General features: G+C 36.8%; 1 protein-coding gene across 6 annotated transcripts in view; it reads right to left on the reverse strand.

Annotated features, from left to right (window-relative positions):
• Nucleotides 1-1,491: 1,491 nt before the first annotated feature.
• The window catches only part of VGLL3 (vestigial like family member 3), a 49,640-nt gene continuing 24,894 nt past the window's right edge, over nucleotides 1,492-26,237 (reverse strand). For 4 of the 6 annotated variants that reach the window (XM_078059716.1, XM_078059680.1, XM_078059847.1 and 1 more), the window contains exon 4: nucleotides 14,245-18,611. In XM_078059716.1, the coding sequence (XP_077915842.1) occupies nucleotides 18,496-18,611 (116 nt within the window). In that variant the 3' untranslated portion in view covers nucleotides 14,245-18,495. The other 2 variants (XM_036075010.2, XM_078059756.1) reach the window with 2 other exon arrangements.

A 26,237-nucleotide genomic window follows, 5' to 3' on the forward strand; every position in this document is an offset into this window, starting at 1 on the left:
ATAACAGATGTAATGATTCAATCTGGACAAAAATGTGAAAGCTTTACCATGTCAATGTGGTCATATATAGATATTTTGTCACATGTGTATCAGCAGGTCAAATGAGATGTTTGGAGACTTAGGACATCACAGGATGATCATACGTTCCCAAAAAAGGAAGCAAAACAATTAAATGGTAGTTGATTATCCCCAGAGAAAACACACTTCAGCTAGGAAGAATCTGCACCAGATGTCCTGCTCTCCAACCCCCTGAGTGCTTGTCTGACATAAATACTACATAGCCCTTTAGATTCCAAGGCACTATAATAACCACGTGAAATCTTTGAAATAACAACAGAAATTCCCTTCGTATGCAATTATTTAAGCGAAGGAAGATGAATCCTCCACAAATGACCATTGTAAACATGCAATAAGCCTTGCTATATTAAATACTCCCAGGTTACAGGGCTTATGAAAAAATATATTGAAATCTACTAATTGTGGTGGTAGAATAATGCCCCCTTCAAAAAAATATTCACGTCCTAATCTCTAGAACCTGTGAATATGTTACCTTACGTTGAAGGACTTTGCAGATGTAATTAAATTAAGAACCTTGAGATGAGGAGACTATGCAGGCAGACTCAATGTAATTACAAAGGTCTTTAAACATGTGAGAGAGGCGCAAAAGAGAGGGTCAGAGTGATGCTATGTGAGAAGGACTTGACCAGTGGCTAATGGCTTAGAAGATGGAGGAAGGGGGCCATTAGTCAAGGACTCTAGATGCTTGCAACAGCAAGGAAAGAGATTCTCCCTTAGAGCATCCAGAAGGAATGCAGTTGACACTTTGATTTTAGCCTGAGAACAGTGCCGAATGTCTGACCTACAGGGTGGTTAAGATAATAAATACATTTGTGTTGTTTGAAGCCATTAAGTTTGTGGTAATTTTTACAGCAGCCATAGAAAACTCATAACACTAGTCTAGTCTAAATATAGCAAACAGTTAAGAATGCCAAATTATTTCACCTGATATGTTGGAGGGTCTACTGATTTAAACACTTATTTCTAGACTTTAGCACTTCTAAATGATTCATTTAAGAAGAAAGTAGAGTCTATTGTAGGAAAACTCTCGCTTCCTTCAAAAATAGAAGGTCTTGAAATTTTCTTTTCCAAGTACCAATGAATTGTTAGGAAAGGTTTTTTTTTTGTTTTTTGTTTTTGTTTTTTGTTTTTGTTCTTTTTTTTCTTTTTCATAATACTTATAGCAAGTTCTGTATCCAACAAGTGTAAAAACAAAGCAAAAAATGCACTTCTCATAAAGAGATGATAATTTTAGAAGCATTGTACTAAAAAATTCATTCTCAAGCTTCCTGCTGTTATATAATTAACATAGCCTATTTCACTTGCTCTTCCATTATAAACACTTGTTTTATAACCCACTCCTCACTGTAACAACTAAATTCCTTGGCCTTAGAAATTAACTTCATAAAAACAAACAAACAAAACACTAAGATGTTTTAATTTCCAAAGATATTTATAAATTGCTTAATTGGATAAGAAGAAAACAGAGCTTTAGTTAATTGTCAAGAAATGCAGACCAAACCAAAATGCTACATTAAAAATATAAACATTAAATTCACATTAAATTATTTATTGAACAAACTGAAGGTAACATTGTTTGTACTACAAAGTCCTCCACCATCTTTTATCACTGACACATAGTGATGCGACCTGTATTTGAAGAGTGAACCGAAATATGAAAATGTCTCTTTCCCGAACCCCAAGAAAAACAGAAAAAAATTTAAGATTTTATAATTAGCTTGTAAAGCCAAAAGTTTTATGAATTTCGTAAATTAAGACTGACAACATAGGAAAGATTAGTTAATTTGTCTTTCTGGAAATGTAAAATTAAGATAGCATAAAATTGCTCATAAAACTAACAAGTCTGGAATTTTATTGTATTTCAATGTTGTAGGGTAATATTTCTATGAATAGTTTTCAGTTTACCTAATCAACTGACAAATATAAAGTCTTCCACACTATTTATTTTTTTATAAAACTATTTCACCTTACCTAGATTTATATGATAAAAACAAATTAATCCATGTTTTCCCTTTCAATATATGCACTTTAAAAATGATACGAAGAATTCACATGAAAACACTTCCCTATACTGTATATCCAGAAAAATGTATGGAATAGTCTTTTTAAATCATATATAATATCCAAGATTGTAAATATCCTAAGAAATTAAATCATGTGTGTAAATAATCATTATTTTTTGCCCTAGCCACAGCATAAAAAAATGTACATCTCTATTAGTATAAAGAGATATCATCAGAAAAGTTCACATCTTATGCATACACCAAAGAAACCCCTAAAGAATCTTATATTCTAAAGGAGTTATTCTTATGTCAAAATTTAGTAGTCCAGAAATTGTTAAAAAGGAAGCTAATTGACAGTAACCTGACCTTTTCTAGAAGGTATCATTGTTTACTTATATAATGGAATTGGTAAATTACACTTAATTCAATTAGTATTTCTTTAAAAGGAGATTCAGATAAATTTATTGGATCTAATTAATTTGCAATTTCAAGTGAACACTAGTTTGATCAATTATTTGAAACTATACAAATATTTTTCAAACAAACAAAAAAGCATAATGGACAATAAAGGAAATAAGAAAATCAAGATATTTTAATAATAATGGCTATTTCTATATTTTGGAAAAGTGTATAGAATGAAATTCCCAGAGAGCACTAAAAGAAAAAAGCCCACTGAAAAATTCTGAAAGTCTGTTCTGCGCCCAATGTCCATGACCAAGTTACCAAGGTAATTAACATTTTGAAGCTCTTGAGACTGAGGTTTCCCTGCAAGGCCCACCCATACCCCAAACTTCAATCATCCACTTTTGTGTAGTTTATCTATTTGTCTTCCACATACATTTTTGAACTAAAAGTATAACCCGATTTTTCTAAAATGACTTTAATAAGAGTTTTAATACTTTAATAAGAGAGTTAAAGAGCCCTTAGGCCATGTTTTTGCAGAATAAATTTTAATTTCTCAAAAAGCCTTAAACTTTCTGAAAGAGGTGTCTTTTACCCTGGAGGAAAGAAAACACAAAACGAAATGAAACTGGGTCCTAAAGATCCTGTACATGAAAATCAGCAGGCTGATTTCAGTCTTGGTCTCATACAGTTTCTGCTTTTTTGCTGTCCTTATGTCTGCTATGAAGGTGATCAATCACAGGGATTCTAACTGCCATCAATACTCCTTTGTAACTGCAATGGTTCAAGTGAACTCTTTCCATCTTCAATAACTGACACAGTGTCAACATCTGCTTCCAATAAAATTGTTTCTTTTTTTCTCAAGCAGAGTAAATCTGCTGAGATTGTAAAGGGATTTTTTTCCCTCCCCTTTTCATGCAAACGATTTTTTTCCACCATATTTTGCAATTTTTCCTCAAGGCAAGTAAAAAAAAAAAATGAATAACTTCAAAAGAGAAGTTTTTATTCCAGGTGCTAAGGAAGCCCAAAATAGAACTGAAAAAATATAAACTTTGGTGATTTAGTAAAGATGTTGCCTTAATTTGGGAGAAAATAATACGATCCCGGGTGAATAAAATTTTGGAAATGTAAGAAAACTCACAGTTGGACCTACATACCACTAAAAGGTTAATTTATTTTCCTTCATAAATGACACACTAAAGTAACAGAAATAATTAAGAAATTTACATTTTATCTTCAACAAATAGTGGACAAGATTCTCTTGCAATAATTTGTTATGAAAAAGCAGTCATATATCTATTTGATTGCTGCAAAAATGGATATGGAAAGTATAAAGAAGGGACATCTGGGAGCTCAATTTTATGACCTACTTACTTAATTGACAGACATTTGTGGTACCTCTTACTTACTGAACATCTACTATGAGACAGAGATGATTGATAGATAGATAGATAGATAGATAGATAGATAGATAAATGATTTCCACACTTCACAGCCTGCCGGTTAGGTACTATTATCTCAGTTTACTCATAAGATACATAAACCTCAAATCACACATATCTAATTGTGGCCAAGCCAGAATTCAGACAATGACCTAATGCACAAGTCAATGCTCTTTTCCATTAATTCATTCTGCTACTCTATTCATCCCTCAGTCAACACTCCGATATATAAACTTTCCTTTTCCACCACTTAACGCCACTGCCCCATTGACTTAATTTGGCAAATATTATGTCACAAAGGGACACTCAGTAAGAAATAGAATTTAGTTTCTTGAAATATAGTTTCTGATTGCAACTTTAAATGACAAATAGAACATTAAACTAGATAGCAAATGCAAAAACTAGATAGATCCTGCCCTATTCTGCAAGTCTTAGAATAGGAATAGGAAATATGATTTGCAAAATAAATAATGAGCTCCTCAAGGGCACGTTTTATGCCAGTGCCTAGAATTTGTTGTTTTTTTTTTTTTTAAGTTTTTATAAAGTAAAAAGAATTAATTCCTTAAATTATTTGCAACCCACTGGTTCTCATTTGCAAAATGTAGAGCAACCCTGGCCATTTTTGCTTAAAATAATAATGTTAATAATTTTAAGAGGACAGAGAAAGAAAAAAAAATTACAGATAAAAGTTAGGAGGGGACAGTTAACCTTCTTAAGAAGAAACGTTGTTTTTTAAAATATTTAGAGGCTCTTTTCAAATAAACAGTGAGGGACAAAATAGCCTGTTGAGATCTTACTTATCACTATTATGTTGTTCCTTAACTCATGTTAGTTTAGTGGTCGAAGCCTAGATTAGATGTCAAATAAATGAGATGACTTAATAGGGTCTAGCTCATTAGAAACCTTGAAGGAAGTCTAATGTTTAAAATAGTCAAAGGTGGAATGGTTCCAAATGAATGGGGGAGGAAGTTGGTAGGCCTATGTAAAGCTGGTCAGAAGCCTCTAAGTTCAACAGCATCATTTTGATGAGAGAAGAGCAGACCCAGAGGGTGATAGCATTTTCAACTTAAAATAAATTCAGAATATCATGCTAAATTACAACTCATCCTCTTCTATAACTTCTGGTGGTGAAGGTAATATGATCATAACAAGGGGATGCCAGGCAAAAAACAAAACAAAACAAAACAAAACCAAGGGGATGCCAGGCAATTATAGAGACATGCACTCTCTTTTTACTTAGACTTTGATCCATCCCTTGTCTGTGCAAGGATCTAACCCTTGTAGTATGTCAACAACGCCTTTTCTCACCAGGAGACCTCACTTACAAATCTTTCCTGGATACAGCAGAATTCAGGCCCCCAGCTTTTCCTGGGCCCCAGAGCCAAGGAACCTTTCATACTACAGTTACCAGGAGTGGCACAGAACACAGTCCAAATTCAGGGTGTAGCTATTCAATTGTCTCTCTCTCCTTGAATTCAATTCAATGGAGAATAAGGAGAGGAGCAGAGAGTTAATACTTTTCTTCTCCCTTAATTGGGAAAATCCAATTGAATGATCTGAATGAGTTGGAGTACAGCGCTGTTCTAAGAGAAACTGCAAAGGAAGTTAATAGGTTCCAAGGGAAGAGGAGGAAAATAAATAATCCCCAGTGAGTCATCCCATGGGAACTGCCGAATACTTGTCTTTGAAAACTCAGGAGGACACAAGAGGAAACCAATTTTATAAAGTCATTTAACTTCATGCTCCACAGATTGGGCAAAGTACATACAACCGTAACAAGTCAAATGATAGATCAAAATATAGATAATTTAACCAAGCCACTCCCTAGAAATCTAAGTTCATATCATTTGTAAGTAGAAAATTCCTTAAGTTTTGACCTCACATTAGGTAAAAATATGCATATTGCGTTAAGGAGAGTCTGGTTAAGAAGAAGCAACTTATGATAAGAATACAAGAGAGTGTATAATAGATTTATAACTCACCAGAGGCACCAGGAAAGAAACCTAATGCAAAAAACAGAGATAAGGGAACTACTTTAAATTATCTGTAAGAACCCTGCCTAGCTGAGCACAGGTTATGCTGCTCTTATAGCTAAAATGTTTATGCACAAGATATACACAGTTTAAAATGGAAAGTGGTATTTCACGAAACACTCTATTTCATATGGGTGAAGACCAAGAGGGGGCACATTTGAGAAACTTTTACCAAACAAAAACTTCTATATAACACTAACTTTTTAATGTGACCCATCTCTGGAAGCAGCTATATGAGAATGGACTTTGCATCAAAAATCCTTAAGATATTAACTGCTACTTTTATAACCCTAATCTTTTCCTAACAAGGTCTTAATGATTATTCCAACTTCACCTTATTTAGATCCTGAGGGCCATGCCAAGTTGAATCCTGAGTATTCAAGGATAAATTTCAAAGAATAAATAGTCAATTTATTACCCCGATTTAAGTAATTGTGGCATAAATTCCAATTTAAATTTCATTTTGCTCTAAAAAGTTTTCTTAAAAAAGTTCAATCAGCTAAGACCAGATTTAAACAAACAAGAAAGTCTTGAAAAACACGTTTGAAATATTATATATATAATATATTATTTTTCAATTTACAGTGATGAGTAACATTATCAGAAACAGCCATTGAATTAAAGGCTTTGTGACGCGTCTAGTACCTTCCCAAATATTATCCCTTCAAACCATCTCTAGGAAAAAGACGATCCACTTAAAATATGACCTTAAAAATTGCCATGATTGCATAATTAGAAACAAGGAAACTAAGCCACTGGCAATCAAAGGTAGCATGGGTAAACGCATTTTTTTTTCCAGTAGTTGGATATAAACTGGTTCCATTTGTCAAAGTTGGATGGGCTAGAAAGACAACTACATATGCTAGGCAAACTCTCCCTTTGATTGAAAGTTTCTGCAAAACTTAGTCAACCTCCAAGTACTCTTTGGGACAAATTGAAGTAATGAAATATCCTTTCTTTAGTGTGGTCATTAAAAAACTTCCTTTTCAAGCTATGCATATAACTCAAAGCTAGGTGAGCTAGCATGGAATTAAATCTTCACCGAGATTTAATGTAAAACAATACTATATTGGCTTGGCTATGGTGCTACTTTTGTAAAAAAGGAGAAACTATCAAACACTTGAGGTAACCTAGAAAGCACAGAGCATATCACAGACATCTGAAAGACAAGCCTTTTCAACAGTTTTGCCAGTGCTTCTCTGAGAGCAAGTTCTTTAAACAGAACTTAACAATTTTTACAATATTAAAAAAAATACATCCCTCAAAAATAGCCCATCAATGCTAAATCAAACTTTCTGTATTTCTACAAAAATAGATACACATAGAGCTACAAAATTGTATTCCTGAAAGAATGAGCATTTCATTTGTGGTTCATCTTTTCCTGACAAGGTGGTTGGTTCAAAAAGGGGAAAAAAAAATCAAAAGGAAACAAAAATTAAACCACGTATCCATAAAAGCAAGACAAAAAAAAGAGAGTTGCACAGTTGGCAAAGGCTCAGATGAGGGGAAAAAACAAACAAAAATGCTTTTCTTCAATGTCTAGGACCCACTGGGCTTTCTCAAGAAAAGGCTCCCAACCAAAGTCAGCTGGCTGATACTTCCTCTTCTCCTTGCATGTCTATCGTGTCCCACTGCAGAATGGAAAATACTGGCAGCATCTTTCCCAGTGGGCCCACGGAGTCACACTCCAGCCTGACTTGCTAATACTGTGTTTCAGTACCATGGTGATTCCTTGCTCTTGTCCTGGTGCTGTAGACCTGGGAAAGGTGACAGTGAGAAAAACGAAAAGCTTTAATACAGGAAGCACTCGAAAGTGGGCATAATCTACAAGGCATTGGATACAGAAGCCAGAAAGACAATCTAGGCCACGGTGGGGTACGGCCTAAGGATGACCTGATCTCTAAAAAAATTCCATGCTTGAGCTCACGGTTTTCAAAAAGCCAACCAACACAGCAGTTGACAGAAACTCTAGACTAGCACAATGCCACTTGTACAGTAGAAATTCTTCTTCCTCTTCTTCTTCTTCTTTTTCCCTTCTTCTTCTTCTTTTTCCCTTCTTCTTCTTCTTCTCCTTCTTCTTCTTTGGTACAGTAGAAATTCCTTACTGTAGTTTTTATTTTCTTGGAGTATGAGTGATAATAAATAAAATAAAATAATAGACACAGAACCTTTTTAGATCTAATTCCAAAAGGAGCTGATATTTGGAGAAAACAAGTTAACCAATCTTTGGGGCACTTCAGTTAATACTTTTCCACAATAAAAATGATACTTCTGAACTAAAAGAGTGAGTAAATTCCGGTGCTATTTTGAAATGCAGTCCATAGTGGTATTGCTATCCAATACGGTGAGCAATTAGACATGGTTAAAAACTGGATCTGATAGTGTCAGTAAGATAGACCTAGCTGGTTCATAGCTAATAGCACAAAATATTATTTTTATAAATGTACTTATTTTTTCGCATCTTCCTCCAGAAAATATTTAAGATGGCTTATGAAAATCTATACTTCATAGCAAGAAAATAAAGTTTACAGATAAGGCTTTAAAAATAGTGACCAAAGGAAAATAAGTGAATATGTATGAATTCCAACTCAAAGCTAAAGTGATTAAGAAGTTTATCAAACAGGAAACAGAAAAATATGACTCTGATTTGGTTCCAATACAGTCAGTTGACTGATTTCTGATGAGGACAATTAGCATAGCACCATCAGCTTATACCCACTTGAAGTCACTTACCTCAGTTTCCTTTATTTTTGGCATAATCGTTTGGAAGAGGAAAGACAAGGTAATGATTAAAACCAAATACCAAAACATGAAGGAAGGCTACTGCATGAGTGGGTAGAAAGGCAGCATGATTGCCCCTGTGCGGGTGCTCAGATCACAGGATGTTTTCTTGATCCTTGATCTGAAGCTGTTGTAAGTCTGGGCTGGATGTCAGAAATGGAATGGTTAAATGAGTCAGTAGGGTTTTAAACTATAATTGTTACTAAAACAGCTGCAGTGATTTCATTTCTTGTCCCTCCAACTTGTCAAAGAATTTTACAAAACAATGGATGTCATTACAAAACAGACACAATTAGTCAGTCATTAATGGGAGACATTAAGACAATCTACAAAAAGACTACATAAAGGGAGAGAGAACAAACAGAAAAAGACAAAGAAGCATCCCATAGAACCACAAGTCACTATCTATACCCTATAGCACTTGCATACTGGGAAAAAAGCAACACTTTCTTTTTTTTTTTTTTTTTTTTTTAATTTTATTTTATTTGAGAGAGAGAGAGAGAGAGTGAAAGAGAGAGCACAAGAAGGGGTAGAGTCAGAGGGAGAAGCAGACTCCCCACCGAGCAGGGAGCCTGACGCGGGACTCGATCCCGGGAGTCCAGGATCATGACCCGAGCCGAAGGCAGCCACCCAACAAACTGAGCCACCCAGGCGCCCCTAAAAAGCAACACTTTCTGAAAAAAGATTAGTTCCATTTTATTTTTTTTCTCATGAGACTAGTATTATGTTTAGATAGAGTCAACAGTTTTCCTTTCAAAAAAAGAGCAGGAGGAGGAGGAGAAACAGGAGGAAGAGGAGAAGGAAGAAATAAAAGGTTTGGGGGTATACTCATTCACTCTAAATTTGCTTTACTCGTTTTCAAGTGATTTTGTGGTTAGAATAATTTGCAACCTGACACAGTCTCTGTTTGGTGACTCTTATAATCTAAACCACCTTAACTGACAATCTGCTGACTGCATAAATATTTTTTTCATTATTGAAACGTCTCATCTTCTGTATGACTCAGTATTTCCACACTTGAAGACCCCATCAATCTATAGAATGTCAGCACAGCAAGTCATGAATAGTGTTGGAATCATCAAGTGGTTTGAGTGTCTTTTTTTTCCTCTTACATAAAGGCAATTCCTAGTTTGCTTTGCAAAGACATATGACTCCTTCAAAATCATGTTAGCCTTTTTCTGCAGACAACTATTGCATTACTTACCACAGCTCTACATTTTCGAACCAGAATAACGAGGGCATTCTCTCTTTATAACTTCATCTCTTCATTGCTTTTATTTCCAAGTCTTTGCATTAGAGTAATGCAATTCGTCTATGGCCTAGAAAATCAATTCATCTATGGCCTCAAATGTATTAAATATCTACTGCAGTCCTTGTGGTTTAACTGCTTCTTGGTGATGGTACATTCTATCAAACCTTCACTTTAATTACCAGGTATTTCAAAATATCCATAAAATTCAACAGGCGTAAGTAAAATACAAGAAAATGAACAACCACAAACAAAATACCCTACTACTAATAAGTTGCAACAGAGAAGTGGTGCTAGGATTTCTCTTGTTAGACAATTGATGAGGATAAATCAGGATATTTAAGAGTCATCTGGTACATTTAGTTTTCTCAGCAAGGATCGAAGAGGACAAAATCATTGACTTATTATCTGTATGTGGTCTACTTACATTTGGGGTTTCCCCAGCTTTTCTTACCAGAACACAAAATCTACTCTGCTATATTGCTCCTATTCGGGCTTGTTCTGTCTCTCAATTTCATAACTCAAACCTATAGGAAATTTGTTCATAACATATGCTGAAATCTCCCCACTGGCTCTCTGAAATCACCCATGTTTCTCTTCTTGACATCAGTAACTAAGTTTTAATTTTATTGTTTAGTCTGTGAGATTTTTAGTAGATGAGAAAATAAACATCATAAAAATGGCAGTGAACATTTTCTTACAGTTAAATATGACAGGCACTGTGTGAAGTGCTTTTCATGAACTATTTCATTTAATGTTTCCAACCATGCTACAATAATATTTATTTTACAAATGAGAAAATTGAGACTAAGAGAAATTATGAAGCTATTAAGTGGTAGAGCTAGGCTTGAAAACAAGGTGGTCTGATGTCAGAGTCAAAGGTCTCAACCACAATGTATATGGCTTGCCCCCATTTGGACTATATTTGTCAGAGACTATGTCACTAAACTATACTACCCACAATTCCCCAAGTCAAAATCCTTTCATTCAATCAATTTGAGGAAAAAAATAATACATTTTTTACATTCCTTTTTACACTGTTTAGACATCACCTGACAACAGAACCAATATCAGAGTTAACAACAGAGCTCTTTTAGTAACCTTTTTAAACTATACATCTGTAATGTTTTTTCTAAGATGCGGTAATTGATTACACAGTAGTTTATTATACTTCAGATGAAGACTACTTTAGTTGTGTAATAGGATATTCCATGTTGACTGATACGTTTTTGATATATAACCCTCCCCACTGCCACAAAAAGAACCCTTCTTCAGTGTGAACACTGAAGGCGCAGGGTGGCCATTTGGATCATGAGGTGGTTTTCAGAAATGGGACCAGAGAACAAAGACATCAGACTGTTGGCTTCAGTGTTTGAGAGTCTGGGATTCAGTTAGGAGAAAAGCTTGAATGGAAATGCAAGCCCACAGATCCAGTTCCTCAATTCAATTCCAACACCGCTAACACCTGACCACCAAAAGAAAAAGAAAAAAACAAAAAAAAACAAAAAAAAAACCCAGACTTAAGAGAGCAAGGGAAGTATGAACACAGAAAAGAAGTGTAAATTAATTAGAAGCAGGAGAGAAGTCCTGGTCGAGGAACGAAGATTGTAAGAGAATTATCCTTTAAAATTTGAAGTATTTGATTCCCTAACAAGGCATCACAACTCATTTTCTCACTTTCTAGCTGAAATTTTTAGGAGGCAACAGCTTCAGAGGTTCACCTCTTTTTTTTTTTTTTTTTTTTAAGATTTATTTATTTGAAGGTGGGGAGGGGCAGAGGGAGAAAGAAACCCAAGCGGACTCTGCACTCAGAGAGGAGCGGGGCTCCATCCCACAACCCTGAGATCAGGACCTGAGCCCAAACCAAGAGTCAGACACTCAACCAACTGCACCAGCCAGGAGCCCCAGAGGTACACCTCTTACAAAAGGCTCTGGGAATAAGGAAGTAGAGATGGCAACAGGGTGTATCTAAGGATGAAAGATCTGGACACTTCCTGCTCTCGTTTCCCTCCACTCTTAGGTGTCTTGTAAAAAGATCCTAAAGTTTCCGTGGGACCCCCAAAAAAGATACAAGAGTGAGCTCAGAGAAAATGTTGGTGGGCCTGCTAGTATGTCCAATGGCTATGATGTGGGTACCCCACAGCAGAAGAAATGACACCAGTCACCCCAACTGAGAATGTTGGAGGGATCACAATCGCTAGAGGCTGAACCTGACTTAAATGGGTCATCACTTGGGGGAGCACTCTACAGAGAATGCACTGAGAAACAGAGTGGGTGGGGGGATAGGTTTGGAAACAAAGGCCAGGATAGGAAGGAAATGACAAAATCATGAAGCAAGAAGCAACCTCTTGATTGACAGTTTCTGTGATACAATGATTCTAGGAATACAGAGGCAAACCTAAGGAGAGGGTGAGGATGGAATCTGAGAAGAGGTTTCAATTCCAAATTGGACATTGTACTAAATAGAGCAATGGAGATACCATTAAGTTGGACTAAGAATACTCAGAATTAACAAGGTTAAGTTTTCTACTATTGGGGAGAAATAAATAATAATTTAGGTTGCTGAAAAACTATACTCTGGCACATCTGAGTTTTAGGGAATGTTTGATTTTCAGAGTCATATCCATTAGGAAAGCATGTCCTGCTTCTAAGTCAGCAAATCACTTGACAACACCACTGACTATAGCTCTTAAGCGAGTTGAACATGCTTCCAATTAATTTTATTGCTGTAGATAAAAGAGGTAATGTGGTAACCATACACTGGGGAACATGCTGCTGATAAAAAAGAAGAAAACATACATAAAACCTTGAAGTGTGGGTAGAATATTTTACGACCTGAAAGTCAAGAAATACTTAGATGCATAAATATAAATTCTTCATTTCATAGATTCTAAGAGTCTAGAAACTCTTTAGGATCAAAATGCTTGCCATTAGACTAAAAGAAGCTGGTAGCTTATTCCTACATTTAAAAAAAAAAAGAAGCCCCTGCTTCATCCCTGCTTTAATAAAGTAAGTCATATTTATTACAAATATAAGTATATACAACACTGTGTTGGATACTATATCAAAATATCCAACCTTAACCAACAATTTGACATCTAACACTGAAACATTGACAAATGATCACAAAGTGATGCAAGAGACAGTTGTATTATCTTCTCCTACTTTATAAAATTATCATTGGTAATGATCATACAACTGCATTTGTTTGTCTGAGCCCCAGGGCAATCAGTTTAAATGCTAGTTAAGAATTTCTAAATAAGATCTACGTGGGGATAGCACCTTAACACTAAGTAGGAGAAACAAAAAGTAGAGGAAACACAAAGTGGGGGAAAAAATAAGAGTGAGAGCTACCCAATTCAGGAACTATGATTTCATTTTAGGTAAATATTTAAAACATGTTTAACCACCATGGACACCTCCCTTCATTCTTTTTTAAAAACATATTTTTTTTTTTCAAATTTTGAAACATCAGAGATTTCTTGCTTAATATCAATTTACAGGGGATTTAGAAAGTATAAGTTCTACCTAACATCCCTTGTCACCACAGAACTCACTGAGTATACTTTAGATGTACATACATAGTCATACCACTATTTATACTATGCTATACCATGCTTATTTCACCAGCAATATTATCTTGGAAAACCTTTTATTCCATGTCAGTACATGCAGATGAACCCTTCTGGAAGGATGTAGAATATTTATTCTACCCTGTAGTGTAAATTACCCAATTCTCTATAGATGTACATCATTTGGGAACACACATGTGTACAAATATACTTGTTACCCATGTGAACATTTTGATACATAAGACAATTTCCTGAAAATATGTTAATATAATTGCTGAACCTCAGCATATATGTACACTTACATTTGCATATTTCGTTGTGAGTGCTAAATGTTTCAGCAACTTTGTACAAATATTCATGTCATTTTTCATTACTTATTATTACAGATTAAAAGTATCTAATTCGATTTGCATTTCCTTTCACATTAGTGAAGGTAAACATTCTGTGATTATGGCATTTCTTCCTCTGTGTTTTATCTTTGGCCAGTTTCCTGTGCATTTAAGAAAGCAATTTCCTCATTAGTTTCTAAGTGCTTTTTGTATAGTAGGTACATAAGGATTTTTTTTCTCATATTTTACAAATATTTCAGTCAGTTCGATGAGCATTAAGCGTCTTCATAGTTAGTACTTCAATGCTGGACAATAATTCTTTTTAAAGTCATCACAAACAAAATGTTCTCTTGAACCAGGCCAAAGATTAAATTTATTATGACACTTGAATTACAATTACCTTCTTATCATTACAGCCCTTGCACACTAAAACAATGGTAAGAGATACTTAACTATGGCAGTGAAATAATTTATTAGCAGAGGGATGTCTTTCTGTGTATAAAGATGTTTTCTCGAGGCACATTTAGAAGTGACTTAAAAATTTCCGTGTAGTAGTACTGTCAGAAACAATGAGGTGAAAACTGTCTAAACAGGCCAAAATATCTTTAAGTTCAGATTCAAAAGACGAGTAGAAATGGAAAATCCATGGAACCTCGTAGACCATGATTCACTGCGTTTTGTCAGGAGCACAGCGCCTGCGAACCCGAGGCAAGCATCGCAGGCGGCAAGCGGGTCAGTGGCCAGGTGTTTCCCGCTGCTCCTGTTTCCCCAGCCCCAGACAGCAAGCTCCCCTGGCAGCCTGCCCGCCCTCTCACCGCCTTCCTCCCTCCAAAACCACAAACCTTCCTATGCGTACAATAGCCAGCCATTGCCTTCGGCGACGTCCACTTCCTCAGACGTGTGCAGGTAAGATGGCCAGCTAGCAAGGGAAACTGGCAAGTGCTCAAACCCTCAGGACAGGAGTTACAAATCTGAACCAGTCATTTTACAGTTGACTTCGCAGACAAATATAAAATATAAATAACAAGAGTTGGGTAGTTTTGGATCATAGTCCAATTTGCTGTGCTCAAAATTTGAATATCAATTCGATCACTCCTTAGGTGAGAGAAACTGGGGACCAGGAGGTAGGATATGTAATATAGACACTGCTCACCAATTCCAAAAGCAGATATAGACAATAAAACAAAACTTTGAAGACAGAGACAAAGAATAAAGGAAAGGAGGAGTGGGGAAGAGTGAAATGGAATACCCTCTGTGATTTCTTCTACAGACTTTCTCCCAGAACTAGAGAGGAGCAAGACCAAAAAATGCTTGGATCACTTATTGTAACTGAAACCGCAAGTTATAATACTCTCAAGAGTTTCTAACTATCCAGACATCTGTTGGATAACAAATGCAGCCAAACATGCATCTTTAAAGAGGTTTCTAGGTTATGCAGTGACAGCTTTATGATCCAGAAAATAGATAATCCAACCAGAGGAAGAGCTAATCTGGATTCATCGCTTACCCATAAAAACATAATTAGGGACACAACACCAACACAGGAAACACCGTACCTAGGAGGATGAGTTTTTTAAAGACTCCAAATTTTTTAAAAATTACTTCAAAACTGCAGAAATACAAATGTATTTTTCTACCCATTTGATTTAAGGAACCAATCTCTCCATTAGAGTAAAACATATGGGAAAATATTTGGTAAGAATGAGATATGTTGCATATCAATCAATTCTACATTGACATCAGTAATTTCTCATCTTACCTATATGTGGTATAAACACAAGCTTGTTCTGACATTTTCCAGAAGAGATTGTCCAATCCAAACAAACATAAATAAGGCTTCAAAGATTCTGAAGATGCCAAGCATCACCTGATGCTGCTCAGGCAAAGCAACCGTGAAAATAAGCATTATAATACATGCTTATAGTTGACAAAAATTATGAAGGTAAATACACAGTATATCAGGCTGTATGCAAACAAAGAATGGCATATTTTGCCTCTAGCAGTCCCTCAGAAGACTTTTTTTGGTCATCTTTTTGCCAAGGAATTCACAACATGTTGGCCACAGACAGCTGTTTGTGAAATCTTATATTGTTGATAAACAGAACAATAAGAGAAGAGTTAGACAGCCTGGAAGAGAATAAAAAGAATCTGTAAATTCTGCAGGCCGTATAGAATTTTTGTATATAATCTTTGCACCCTATTTGAAAACTGATGGGAATCTGTCTGGGAATGAGAGTCTGAAACAGATTTCTTCATTCGAGCTGTTCCTTTTAGATGTACCCCAATATGTGATATGATATGAGCAAAGCGTTACTTGAAAAGATAATTTGTGAATATAAAACACACTGACCCTAAAACAGGACTTTTAATGCTTTGAGTGGTTCTCCATTCAGAGTCACACTAGAATATCCTGGGAGTTTGTTTGTTTATTTTTTTTCAACCTCTACACCTCCCCTCTCAGACGAACACATACGTTTCTCTCGGGAAGACATGGTGTAGTTTGAAAAAGTACCCACTCCCAACCATAACTAGTTGATGAGGTGTCCTTTAAGAAAACAGTCAAAAGATGATGGCATTGCCTAGTTTTGCTTGCAGTTCTTAGGAAAATATTTCAGAAACCAAGAGATGCTACCCAATTTATATAGCAATAAATAGAAACTTGTTTACAAAGTTAATACTGCAGTGGAAAAATCAATCAGTTTTTAGTTCACAACTTTTAAAGATTAGCATGTATTAATGGAGTTTGGTGAGTCTAATTATATGTAGTCTAATTGCCTCATTCTGCACATAAAATTTCCTTTTGATCTATATGAGTGATGAGGACAAACATCTCAACAATACTTAAATCCAAGGGGATAGGATCAACTTTTTAGTACCCTCTCATTCCACAAGGCAGTGTTATAGACAGGAAAACAAAAAACAAAAAAACTTGTTTAAAAATGTCTTGAAGATGCGCATCCTGATACTCTTTCAAGTCCTTTTCTTCTTGATTCTTTATTATACCTCTCCCACTGTCTGCCCAACCAATACAAAAGCACCCAGTTTTCACCGTATGGCCTATACCAGCAAACAGCAGTATTGGGAAATTTGGCTCTAGCCAATATCAAAACTATTCTTTTTTTTTTTTTTAAGATTTTATTTATTTATTTTAGAGAGAGAGAGAGAGAGAGAAAGAGAGAGAGAGAACGGGGGAAGGGGCAGAGGGAGAGTGAGACAGAAACCCAAGCAGACCCCACACTGAGCATGGAGCCCGATGCAAGGCTCGATCACATGACCCCCAGATCAGACCTGAGCCAAAACCAAGAGTCTGATGCTCAATGGAGTGTGCCCCCCAGACACCCCATCTCACAGGTATTCTTCAAGAACAGAAGCAAATTAAGGTAGAGTCAGGGAGTAACAGAGGCATTCAAGGCTTTCATCTCAATTATTCATGATGTCTCACATCTCCAGTGTGAATTTCGTTTTCTGCTTGAAATGCTATGTATTTAATAAGAATAATGAGAGCTTTAGTTCTCCCTCATGTGCACTGTCTAGGAAACACAACCATGTGCAGTAGTTCACGGGAATCTCCCAGTTGCAACAGAATAAGTATCATCTCCATTCTGCATCTAACGAAGAGGAGGAATGCACAGGTTATGAGACTTGCTCAACATCATACAGCTAAGTGGTGATGTGGGTCTTGGAATTTATTTTTTGGTCCTCCGCTTCTCCCATACATATCTCTAGACACACATTTCTACCTGTCTGCAAAGATTAAAGTTCTCTGGACTGACCACCATTTTTATGAGCCCCTAAGTGACTAGGGGGGAGGGGTTAGTAAATTATTAATAAGATCAATCTCTCTCATCTCTTCTTGCCTCTTTCTCTTTTACACACACACACACACAAACACACACCATTATTTGTATCCTTATGCAAATGATCCTGAAACATCTGGAACCCTCTCAGAAGGCTCCTGCACTTGCTTCATAAAGTAGGAGGAGGATCTATGAGACAAAATCCCCATGCTTTGGGCATTGTGACATTATGGCACCATTCAGTGGTGTAAGGCCTGGAAGACAGCATGGACAAGATCTACATGGCTCTGGGAGAGCAGGGGAAATTCATTAAGGCTCCACGGAATCCAGCCATGGATACTTGAAACTGACAGCAGTGCTCTGGAATGCATTTCTCCCTCTGACTCACCATCCAGTTACTTTTCATGCAGATCTCACTCTCTGGCTGGGGTCTCCTGGCATTTTGCATGCCTTTCAAAGATGGTTTCCATTACCCTTCTGGTCACGAAATTGTCATTCTGGACATGAGCCCTATACAACTAACACCATTCAGGAGTGTGTAAATATTTTAACATAACTTTGATGTTTTTTTTTTTTTTTTCTCTCAGTGGGAAAGAGGATTATGACATATGCCAAAGAAAAAGAAAAAGGTTTGCAGAAAGTGTTAAGCAATTAGTTGTTAATTACTAGTCTTTATTGTTATCAAATCATAAACTCTAAAAAAGTCTAGAGAAAGTATAGTTCAAAAAACATCCTAACATATACATTTTTTTTTTAATCTGCAACTATTGTTTTGTGACATCTTAACTATCTTAATTTAGATGATGTCCTCAAGGTAAGTATCCAGAAATCTGTAAATTTTTATTGAATAGCATAATTACCACTGAAAAATCACGTAGTCTCAGGGCTGGCTTCCATATCATATGCCATTTAAAATGTCTACCTGCTGAAATGAAATGATTAGAAGTAAGCTTCTGTGCCCATACTATTTTAAAACATGATTACAGCAAATTTCCTAATTTCCTCATCACTTACAAAAATTACTAACAATGTCAGGAAAGGCTTCAATAAGTCCCTAACCCCACAGCCTCCAGAATTCAGACAACTACTATATATGCTCCATGAGAAGGCGTGAAGAGAAAAGGAAAGAAACTGTTTTTAGTTGAGCACCAATCATGTATGTTTCTTTGATGTCCTTTCTTCTGTAGAATAAAAACTACCTTAGTGCTTTAATAATTTATATAAATCATACTATCCTCTCAATTATTACTGTAGCTTTCTGAAGATTTCTGTCCAAACTTAACCACATTTCTCGCTCATTGTAAAGCCCGGAACTGGAGCTTTATGATATCAAACAAATACCCAAGTGCACTGGGTTGGTAACTATTGGTTTCCTATGGTCTGTTTTTGCAAATGTATATGTTTAGAGAGAGAAATGATTTCCAAGAGGTCAATGGATATAAAGCTCCATGATTTGTATCCCTTTGATATCCCCAGCGAAATTCAAAAATTAGTAACATTTTACAAGGGGATGTTAAAATAGTTTAGCATGGTTATTTTTGAGAACTTTCATGCAATCACAATCTTTGTTGCCCAGGCTTGTCAGCTCCAGACCACGTACAAGAAAGCACAGGTCTTGAGATGTGATCTAGAGAGATGGCAAAGTTACAGGATGAATGGAAAAGCAAGTGGTAACTTGATGTCCATCTCTCTTTCATGGAGAGAAACTGCCTCTCTATTTGCTGCTCTAGTTCACTAGCTACTTTTCATCCTGCTTTCTATTTCCTGTATTTGATAAAATAAAGATACAGATGTTTCTCCTCATGGATTGCAGCATAAAGCATCCACATAGTATTGAACAAGACTGACCACCGTGTTCTTAACAACTGAAGTCATTTGATTAGCCTATTTCAAAGGGAACACTATATAACAATTTTGAGCAATAATACTTTACATGGCTTTAAAATACAATTTTTGCCTTTTGTGAATGAGGTCCCTTTCACAAAATATTCAGGTTAGAGGATTCAAATTAAATGCATTTTGTAAAATGTAGTTTACAGGCCTTATACCATAAAAAATTTCAAAAAAACATGTAGGCTGATTCTTTCATAATATTATCAGACAGCAAGTGTTTGTGGAGAGAAAAAAAATAGATAAAAAGGACATTTGATTACTCCTAACTTCCCCATTGGTGCCCAGTGCTCCGTATCCATTATCAAAATTTAAGTTCTCAAAGAATGTTGTCCAGGCTTCTTAACAGAGTAATTCTATTCACAGGTTAATGAAGGCCATTATTATGAAAGTCTCTTCAGAAATAATTCCGTTTATGCCTTAACATCTGAGGGAATACTAGAAACGTAGTTTCTTATACCTATGGAAAATTTCACAGCCTGTATCCAGCAAGTTATTTTAAGATCTAGTGGCTATTGTAGTTTTGCTTTTCTGCCTAACAAGGGTCAATGTCCCATCCTGTAATACATATTCTTGATTTCATTCAATAACTGAAGATATGCTCATTACTGAGAGATAAACCAGATACTGTTTAATATCTACCTATAATCATAGTTTGGGGCAGAATCATATAATAATTTCCTTATCAAATCTACTACTTATGCAAATGTATGGCTAATGCTTATATGACAAATTTTTTAAGAAGCCAGAAGATACATCAACATATATTAATTCCCTTTTAGATCTAGATTTCCCAAGCCTGTGTTATAGTAGGGAATGTTGTTTTGTTTTGTTTTCTAATGTTAGGCTACTTAATGTATTTTAGCAAAAAGAAACCATTTATGTGTATTTTATATTGAGTGATTATGGCATTCCTCAAAGTAAAAAAATAGATAAATAAATTTGTAACAAAATTGTAGCTAAAATAACATGAGAAATCCTAAGAAAAATAAATCTGTGGCTCGGCTGATGAAAACAATCTCAAGCCATGAGCAGCTTGTGTTTATAGAGAAGAAATCATACCACAAAGCATGACCCTTTTTCCTTTTGGTAAATTTAAATATAGTGGATGAAGTGAAACTTATAAATAAAATCAACTTTGTATTTCAGTAAAAAGGCCTCATGAACAAATCTTTACTTGCAAAATTAATTCAAACTGGTTGGGATGAATTACATTGTATATTTTACATTAAGTAAATTATTGGCAATAACAGGAAATAAGAATGACAGCATTTCAGTGAAATGAATTGTATGGTTATGGCCACTGAAAGGTGAATACTAGAACAGAATTTACTTAATGTCATTGTAAAATATCTGAGCGTAATAGAGATAGATCTTACTTATATGTGCATATCTAATAATAAGATAAAATCAGGAGGGCGCCTGGGTGGCTCAGTTGGTTAAGCAACTGCCTTCGGCTCAGGTCATGATCCTGGAGTCCCTGGATCGAGTCCCGCATCGGGCTCCCTGCTCGGCAGGGAGTCTGCTTCTCCCTCTGACCCTCCCCCCTCTCATGTGCTCTCTCTCATTCTCTCTCTCTCAAATAAATAAATAAAATCTTTAAAAAAAAAAAAAAAGAAGCTTTGCATCTTTAAAAAAAAAAAGATAAAATCAGGAAATATAGAAGTATATAAAATAAAAAGTAAAGTTCTCGCTCAACCCCATAATTTCACCCCTAGGTACATTCCCAAAAGAATTGAGAGCATCAATTCACAGAAATACCAGTACATGGGGGCGCCTGGGTGGCTCAGTTGGTTGGGCGACCGCCTTCGGCTCAGGTCATGATCCTGGAGTCCCTGGATCGAGTCCCGCATCGGGCTCCCTGCTTGGCGGGGAGTCTGCTTCTCCCTCTGACCCTAACCCCTCTCATGTGCTCTCTCTCCCTCAAATAAATAAATAAAATCTTTAAAAAAAAAAAAAAAGAAGCTTTGCATCTTTAAAAAAAAAAAAGATAAAATCAGGAAATATAGAAGTATATAAAATAAAAAGTAAAGTTCTCGCTCAACCCCATAATTTCACCCCTAGGTACATTCCCAAAAGAATTGAGAGCATCAATTCACAGAAATACCAGTACATGGGGGCGCCTGGGTGGCTCAGTTGGTTGGGCAACTGCCTTCGGCTCAGGTCATGATCCTGGAGTCCCTGGATCGAGTCCCGCATCGGGCTCCCTGCTCAGCGGGGAGTCTGCTTCTCCCTCTGACCCTAACCCCTCTCATGTGCTCTCTCTCTCTCAAATAAATAAATAAAATCTTTAAAAAAAAAAAAAAAAAGAAATACCAGTACATGAGTGTTCATAACAGCATCATTAGTATTAGCCAAAAAGTAGGAACAAATCGATGAATGAATGGATAAACAAAATGTGCTATATCCATACAATAGAATAGTATCTACTCCTAAAAAGGAATGAAGTTCTGATACATGCAACATGGATGAATCTAGAAAACACAGGCTAAGTGAAAGAGAGAAGATATAAAAGGCCACATACTGTATGACTACATTCATATGAAATGTCCAAAGTAGAAATATCCATGGAGACAGAAAGTAGATTAATGGTTGCCAGGGCACAGGAAGAAGGAATATATATTGGGGATATATTTTATATTTCTAAGATATAAGGATTTCTTGTTGAGGTGATGGGAATGTTCTGGAATTAGTGGGGATGGTTGCACAACATCATGAATGTACTAAAACCACTGAATGGTACACTTTAAAATGGTAAAGCATATGATATGTAAAACATAGCTTATATGTATATATATATATGTATATATATATGTGTGTGTGTATATATATATATATATAAAGATTTACTTATTTATTTGAGAGAGAGAAAGAGCACGGTGGGCAGGGGCAGAGGGAAAGAATCCCAAGCAGACTTCATGCCCAGAGCAGAGCCCGATGCGGGGCTCGATCCCACAACCCTGAGATTATGACCCAAGCCAAAATCAAAAGTCAGAGGCTTAACTGACTGAGCCACCCTGGTACCCCTCAATAATATATTTTTTTAAAGATTTAATTTAAGTGATCTCTACACCCAACATGGGGCTCAAACTCACAATCCCAAGATCAACAGTCACAAGCTCCACCTACTGAGCCAGCCAGGTACCCCATCAATAATATATTTTTAAAGCTACAAAAAGTAGGGGTCTGATCACCTTCCCTTGAAAGCTAAAATTTATAGAGTACCTATTATCTGCAGAGCACATTGGCAAATGTTTTACTTCATTAATTCATTTAATCCTCAATACAACCCAATGAAGCATCTTTTAAAGATAAGGAATTTGAGGCACCAAGGGGGTTAAGTAATTTGCACAAAGTCCTGCAGCTACTAAGTGATAGAGCAGGGCTTATAAAACCAGGCAGTCTGGCTTCAAAGCTCAGACCACACACTAATTGCCAGGAGCAATGACCATTAAAAGTTGTGATATACGCTTCCAGATAATTTTTATTGCGGGAGCGCAGGCACACACATGCATATGTGTGGGTGTACACAGATAAGAGTGATACATATGGAACTATACTTGAGGCCAGCAAACTCTAGCCCACAGGCCAAATCACACTCACTTTTGTTTATATATAGCCCATGAGCTAAGAGTAGAAGGATGGGATTTATATTTTTACATGACTGAGAAAGAAAGGAATACAAAAAGAAGAGTAGCATTTCATGACAAATAAAATTCAAATCTCAGTGTCCAACAGTGAAGTTTTATTGGGACACAGACATCTTCATTTATCTAAGTTTTGTCTGTGGCTATAAACACTACTCTATAAAAGCAGAGTTGAATAGTGGCAACAGAGATAGTGACCCTGCAAAGCACTGAATATTTCTATCAGGCCCTTTATTGAAAACTTTTGCTGACTCTTGGATTATACCATACATGATACTCTAAAACTTCCTTTGTCACTAAGCATTATATCGTTTTGAACCTTCCAGATTTCCTTAATTTCTTTACATGGCTGCAAAATAAAAATGCACCTAAAATTATTAAACCTTTCCCCTACTGATGAAAATGCCATATTCTTTACGAAAACGCTCTCAACATGGTTGGATTAATTTATTTGCCTCCTAATGGAATGTGAAAATGACCTACATTTTGGTGGCCTTGGTATCTGCACGTCGAGCAGTTTCAGACCTGTATCACCTGAATACAAGCTCTTCCCTCCCCTGCTCAGTAGCCACCAGTGTTGATGCTGAGTCCTGAGCTAAGCCACTGTTTTGGGACTACCTGGTCCAGTCAACTTTGCGTAGCCTGTATGGAGAGGAACCCACCTCGCATTCTTTTCAACTCTCCTACCTTCTTGGCTTGGGCATATGACACAGAAACTTTTGTTCTTTTAAAGTGGTTAGAAAAGTGGAAGGGTAGCTACTATTCTTTAGTTCCCCTACAGTGGATACTGCGGTGGGCCATCAGATCCCTCCCCATTACGTGTTGAGACTTGGGAATTGCCTCAGCAGAATAAAGTCACTTTGCCTGACGTCAAGTCCCCTTTCCAGAGAAACACATCTAGTTACTGATCAATGCAGATGTATAAAAGCCCATCCACCTTGACTTAAAGTAGGACAATTAAAAAGTACCACCCCAACTCCAGAGCTCCTTACAGAATCCACCAAAGCTCAGTTGAACATAATCATAGTGAGACTTCTCTTGCCCAATTCTCTCATTGCACAAAGATGTTTCCCTGAGAACTCTACCCCATAAATTGTCTACAATCAAATCTGCATCTTAGAGTCTGTTTCCCGGGGGAAACTGACCTAAAACACTCCTCTCTAACTCTTCCCAGAGAGAGAGAGATGTGATATTTGATAGGACTTCTGAGTTTAGGAGAAGAAAAGGAATACATATGGCTCAGCCCCTCCCCCAGTCCTCTTTTGGGCAGGCACCCATGCAGAGAGGCGCATGCTCCTCCTGCTTCTGTCCTTTGCAGGGTAGGCACATCAGGTTCATGCCTCAGACCGTGCTTTTCAAGGCAAATCTGAGCAACCATCAATCTCTTTTCACAGTAATGAGGCTTTAAACTATGTGACAAGGAAGAGGTCTAAGGAAATCTTCTCTGAAGTCTAAATTTCTTCTAGGGTTGAATCTCCTAGAATCTAACCTTAGGGGAAGATACTAGAAGTCCAATTGTGGGAGTAAACCGAATCGAGGATCTCCAGTTCAGCCTGATCAATGATTATGCCAATGATGTGACCTTTATCTGCTTTATTCCTTGAGTCTTTGTTTTCTCAGTTGGATCAAAACTACGGGACAGAGGTGAATCTATCATCATCCTAAACCACACTGACAAAGTGCACCTCTCTGCATGCGTGCTGGCCCAAAAGAGAGACTGGGGGAGGGGCTGAGCCATATGTATTCCTTTTCTTCTCCTAAACTCAGAAGTCCTATCAAATATCACATCTCTCTTTCTCTGGGAAGAGTTAGAGATGAGGGTTTTAGGTTAGCACTATGTATTTCCAATAGGTAAACCTTCATTCCTTATTATGAACAGTCTAATTTAATAGGCTTAATAGTCAAATTTACCTATATTTACAGGGAGATGGTACCCCAGCAACTTCTTAGATTTGGGGTAGGTTGTAGTTCAAATCCAACTTGGGCATTTTAGATTTAAGAAGTAGTTTTCAAATAGGAAAACTGAGCTTTGTTTCCTTCTTGTTAATGAATCTAGGTACATCCAACGCAGATTAAGTTTAAGAATCAAAAGCGATAATATAAATAAAGTGCCTCTGGCAATACCTGATATGTAGGTACTCAATAAATGTTAATTCACAGCTCAGTGGGTATTAAGAACTACTTATATTAGACCCACATGGGCCCACTGCAGGTTTTCCAAAAAGAACAAAAATCCTCTCTCCTCCACTTCCAAAAAGCAGGATGCCTTTTCATCCTGAAGAGATTATTTCAAGTCAAAATTCCAAACTATGAGTAGCTGAATAAAGCTCCCACCAAAAATAAGGAGTGCAAAAATAGGTAGCAGATGACAGAGAAGTAGAAACAGAGAGCAACAGGCAGTCATGTCCCTTTTCCCCTTTACGTTATGGAAAGCACAGTATATAGACTGAACGTCTGTGACCCTCCCAAAGTTCATATGTTAAATGCTAACCCCCAAAGTGATGGGATGAGGAGGCAGGACGTGCTTAGGGAAGGATTAGGTCATGAAAGCAGAGCCTTCTTCAGTGGGATTAGTGCCCTTATAAAAGAGAGCCCAGAGATTTCCCTTGTCTCTTCCACCAGCTGAGGACACACTGAGAAGACCATGTCCATGAAGCAGCAAGTTGGCCCTCACCAGACCCTGAATGTGTCGGCACCTTGCTCTCGGACTTTCCAGCCTCCAGCACTGTGAGAACTAAATGTGTGTCATGTAAGCCACCCAGGGTATGGCATTCTGTTATAGCAGCCCGGACTGACTAAGAAAGGAGAGAATATTTCCTAAACCTGCTAAGAGTGCTGTTAGCTCTGGCCACACAGGTACCCCAGAAGTGAGATAGGGAAGAGCTTCCAGAGACTGGCCACTTGTGATGGCAGGTACCAAACTGGGACTCTAATCCCATCCGGCCCCAGGCATCAAACCACATAAGAACTGCCTTCATCCTGCGTAGTACGCGGCAAAGAAAGGAAGTGTGTGG

Source organism: Halichoerus grypus, chromosome 1, assembly GCF_964656455.1.
Source record: "Halichoerus grypus chromosome 1, mHalGry1.hap1.1, whole genome shotgun sequence".
Lineage (NCBI taxonomy): Eukaryota > Metazoa > Chordata > Mammalia > Carnivora > Phocidae > Halichoerus > Halichoerus grypus.